This window comes from Neomonachus schauinslandi, chromosome 3 (genome assembly GCF_002201575.2).
Source record: "Neomonachus schauinslandi chromosome 3, ASM220157v2, whole genome shotgun sequence".
In the NCBI taxonomy this organism is placed as follows: Eukaryota; Metazoa; Chordata; class Mammalia; order Carnivora; family Phocidae; genus Neomonachus; species Neomonachus schauinslandi.
In genome coordinates, this window is record NC_058405.1 from 81,062,371 (window position 1) to 81,067,147 (window position 4,777).

A 4,777-nucleotide genomic window follows, 5' to 3' on the forward strand; every position below is an offset into this window, starting at 1 on the left:
GCTGCTGGAACAGGCTGAGCTGTGAGCTGGGTGCCTGTGAGGATACAGAGAAGGAGAGTCCAGGGAAGTTCACAGGTGGTGCTCTTGGGCATCACCTTCTTTTGGTCCACTCTTGTAGGTCTCTAAACTCGCCCCAAAGGCAACATGTTTAAAACCTTAGAGTCTTGCTTCTGTCTCAAACCAGCTCTTAGCACAGGCCCCTTCCTTGCCTTCACTCAGTTTCTACTTCCTCACCTTTTCCCAATTCTGGGTCAGTATTTACTGCTTCCTCATTGTTGATGACTTCTCTTTCTTTATTCAGTTGCTGGGTCCTAGAGTTTCTGCCTTTGAAAGGCCCTATAACTTCAGCTCTCTTTTTTGTGACTTATGACTACAGCTTCCATCTGGATCTTGTCTTCACATACTCAACCCACTTTAGTTGCCTTTTGTGAATCTTCTCTGCTCAAAATTTCTCTCCTAATTTATTCTGTCCTTCACTCAGATATCAGATAAATGGTCTTAGACCACCAACTTTATTATGCCACTGTTTCTACCCACCCACTCACTCAGAAGACTTTTATAGCTCTTCATTGACCTCAGAGGAAGGCCACACTCCCCAGTTATGAAAAAAATGGTCAAGATAACACTCTTACTGTATTCCCCCTCCCACATCCAGGACAGACATCAGTAATCAATCCCAACACCCTTTCCCATTGGACTCAGACTGGGCATCCGTATGTGGCACTGTGGATGGCACTCCAGGCATCAACACCTCTCAGGATGTGCACAGAAAGTGATACCTGCCTGCTCTCCAGCCCATCATGTGCTGTGTCTATCTAACCTGCCTGGTCCTGGCCTAATGCCTGACTCCTCACTTTTGCCTTCTACCATGATGCTGTCTCTCTTCTTGGTGCTCAAACCCAGCATGCACCATTAGATGCTTTGTTGTGCCTTGCCCTGATGGCCTCTGTGTAGACTGAGTCTTGCCTCCTCAGACAGATGCAGTAGCCCTGGAGGGCAGTGTTTGTGTCTTCCCTTCCAACTGATGAGCACCTGCATCCATCCCAAAAGGCAAGCTTAGGTTTCCCTTTGAGCTTTGTCTCTTAGATGAAGGCAGGAACTTATTTATTGAATCCTCTGCTCCACCACTCAGAAAGGCTGTGATACTTTCCCTGTAAGGATGTGGTGCTATTTGTAGAATGCCTGGGCCTGGAAATGGGAATCTGACTTGGCCAGATAAACTCTGAGAGGATGCTTGGTTGAGTTGAGAGATCACAGACACAAGAGCACCAGACTCTAGTCTGCTCTCAATTTGGCTCCTACTCTGTGACTTTAAGCATGTGACTTAACTTCTCTAATATCAGTTTTCTGTGGAGCAGTGGGTAGCCCTGGAGCAGTGAGCATGGGTGAAGCCATTCTCATCTCCCTCTCCCTGCCTCTGTGGAGGATCCAGGTTTAGATGTCAGAGCTCAGCTCCAAAGCCACTGTGTAAGCAGAGTGCCATAGGCGTACATCTTGGATACTAAGTGCCTCCTACTTTCCTTCACAGCAGCCTGGGGCCCTGGCAGCATGGAGCTGAAGAGAGGAAAGACCTTCATCAAATCCAGCCTGCAGATTTCCCATGAGAAAGCTCCAGATCCAGCAGCCGCCACTCTGGCCAGGGAGGATGCAAGTCCCTGGTCAGTCTCACCAGGAGGGCAACAGAAACCCCAGAGTGAAAGGGCCCCGCAGGTTAGTCCCAGCGCCCAAGGATATGACAGATGCTCCAACAAGGAAGCAGAGCCAGAACCCGAGGTGGGGGCTGCAGCCTTTTGTGGAGCCACCTTCAAACTGGTACGAAAGAGCAAGACTCATGACAGTGTGCCTGGGGCTGGCAGGGCGAGCACAACCACAGGGCAGCTGGTGGGCAGTGCAAGCTTCCCAGGGCCCCCCAGCAGCCAGCGCATGATTGATTACCGCCACTTTGTGCCCCAGATGCCCTTTGTGCCCGCTGTGGCCAAGAGCATCCCAAGGAAGAGGATCTCCCTGAAACGACCTAAGAAGTGCTTTCGGAACCTATTCCACATTCGCAGAAACAAGACTGAGAACTTGGCCTCACTGGTGACCAAGGGGGAGAGCCTGTCTTCCCCTGGGGGCCCATCAGAGGCTAGCGGGCAGACAGGCAAAGCCTTCTTCCCCTTAGGTGAGGGACTGGGGCCCGACAGCCTGTTCCAGGACCTATCTGACAATGAGCTCCTGCCTGACTCTTCTGTTGACCTCTGCAGGGCCCTATGTGAGGATGTGGCCTCACTCAAGAGTTTTGACTCTCTCACGGGCTGTGGGGAGATCTTTGCAGATGAAAGTTCAGTGCCATCCCTGGAACTGAATGAGGGCCCAGAGAGCCCAACCCAGGTATCACAGGCCCTTGAAAGCAAGGTTCTTAGGGGCCCCTTCCAGGGCAGTGTGGAGCAGCCGGCATCACCCGCCCAAAACGAGTTGTCTGACTTTGCCAAGTTCTGGGACAGTGTGAATCACTCTGTGAAGCAGCAGCACCGTGCCCTACTGGGGCCATGGCTGGGGGGTCCCCAGGGCACAGACACAGACCGGCCCAGGCTGGATGCAGCTGGGCTTGCTGAGCTACCCCTGTGTCCCTGTAGGGACCCCCACAGTGGCTCCAAAGCCAGCTCCATAGACACAGGTACCCCTAAGAGTGAGCAGCCAGAATCCGTGTCCACGAGTGATGAGGGCTACTATGACTCATTTTCACCTGGCCTTGAGGAGGACAAGAAGGAGGCTTCAAGTCCAGGCACACCAGCAGCCTTCCCCCGGGACAGCTACAGTGGAGATGCCCTCTACGAGCTCTTCTATGACCCCAGCGAGGGCCCTGTTGGCCCAAGCCTGGATGATGACCTATGTGTGTCTGAGAGTCTGTCAGGGCCAGCCCTAGGAGCACCACTGTCCATGTGCAGCTTCCATGTGGGGGCAGAGGAGAACTTGGCCCCAGCACCAGGCCCAGACCTGCTCAGCCAGGGCTTTTTGCAAAGCTCCTGGAAGGGCAAGGAGTGCCTGCTAAAACTCTGTGACACCGAGCTTGCCATCACCATGGGCATTATCAACTGGCTTCGCCGTGGCCCTGAACTCCGCACCCCACCTGCCTCAGCCCCTGGAGAAACTGCAACCTCACCCAGGGGACAGGCAGAGAAGGTGGGAGCTGGCTCCGAGAAAAAGGGCCCACATCCAGTGAAGCTGGAGGGCAGGGAGGCTAGGGCTTCAGATGCAGGTAGGACCGCTGTGGGCTCAGCACCCAGCAGGCGGGAGCTGTGGGCACATTCGGGTCCCAAGGGCCTGCTTGCTGGAGAGAGCAAGGTCCTAGGAGGGCCCGAGCAGGGAACCAGCATTCTGTCCAGGGACCCATCTCTGGAGTGTGTGCAGGTCTCTGGAGAAGGAAAGATGCAAGGCTGCCATGAAGGCTTGTTCTCCTCTGTGGGGTCTGCAGCCTCTGCAACAAAAGACACCTCTAGCAAAAGTAAGGTCCCAAACCCTTGGCCGGGCTTCCAGGAGCCCAGGCCTCCTGGGAATCTGGAGTGTTTCCAAGGTCCCTGGAGGCCAGGTCCTGGCGGAAGCACCCTCAATGTAGAGCCCACCCTGACAGGCTGTGTGGCCCAGGTTGCAGCCCTGCACATCCACCCAGACTGCCAGCCCCCTACTACACAGTCCCCAAGGCAGGACACAAGCAGTGAGTTCTGTAGGCACCCTCAGGCCAGAGGCTCTGATATTCTCCAGCAGAAACAGACTAACAGCTTCCCTAGCATGCCAATTGTGTGTGGCCTGCCCTCCCTGGCTAGTCCACTCCACAGCCCACAGGACCAGAGGTGCCCAGGCCACGTCCTGGGCCTTAGCCAGCTCAGGGTGGAGCCCACCAGGATGGATGCCCAGGCTCATCATGCCTCTATGGATGACCAGCCCCTGCAGCTCAGTTCAAGGGCTGTGGAGCAGGCAATACATAGGGGCCAGCTAGATTTGTAGCCCCTCTTGGCCCTACTATCCAGCTGAGCCCCTGGGGCCAACTGCCAGGAATCCTAGACATCACCTCCAACAGCCAGTACAAGTGAGCCCCCCTCTGCAAGTGCCCCAGAAAGTTGCTACAGTTTCCTGGCCCATGAAGGCCTCCTCTGCAACCAACCGGAAATAGGAGCCCCCAGACCAGCATGGCTGAGCCTCACCTATAGCATGGGGCCTCACTTACCAGAAACTGTGTCTTTGTGGCCACATTCAAGAGAACCTAACACCCAAATCTCCACCCTTTGTCCCTGATGTAAGGATTGTTGGTGGGTGGGGGTAGCAGGACACAGGCAAGTGGAGCAAAGCATTTTAATGTGGAACAGCCATGCCTGAACCAGCTCAGCCAGACCAGGTACTGGGCAGCCCAAGGCCAAGGACAGCTGCACAGCTGCTGTTGCTCTCAAAGTGTGCCTCACTGATTTCCCCACAAAGAAATGAAGACTTGAATCCCAGTTGGCTGTGAAGTGGCCACACCTGGCTTCTCATACAGCATGTTAGAGAGAGGAGCTCAGGCTTGAAACTGATGGGAAGATAACAGTACATCTTATAAATGGGAAGTAGAGGGAGCCAAGAAGTCTGCATAGGGCTTGAGAAAAATAAATGTGTAGTCTAAGGCTTATGGGTGGGAGGCAGAGTGGGAGACAGGCAGGATGGGGTGCTGTGGATGAGCTCAGGAATGTCCACTGGCCCCACACCAGCCTGCTCTCTACCCCCAGGACAAGTAGCCACAATGTACTGGGGCCCTGAAGGACTTCTT

General features: G+C 54.5%; 1 protein-coding gene across 1 annotated transcript; it reads left to right on the top strand.

The window, feature by feature from the left end:
• The first annotated feature begins 1,548 nt into the window (after nucleotides 1-1,548).
• AMER3 (APC membrane recruitment protein 3) lies at nucleotides 1,549-4,272 on the top strand. Its single transcript, XM_021691555.1, is given in 2 exon segments — nucleotides 1,549-3,162; nucleotides 3,205-4,272. Coding segments are annotated over 2 exon segments (2,682 nt in total).
• The last annotated feature ends 505 nt before the right edge of the window (nucleotides 4,273-4,777 follow it).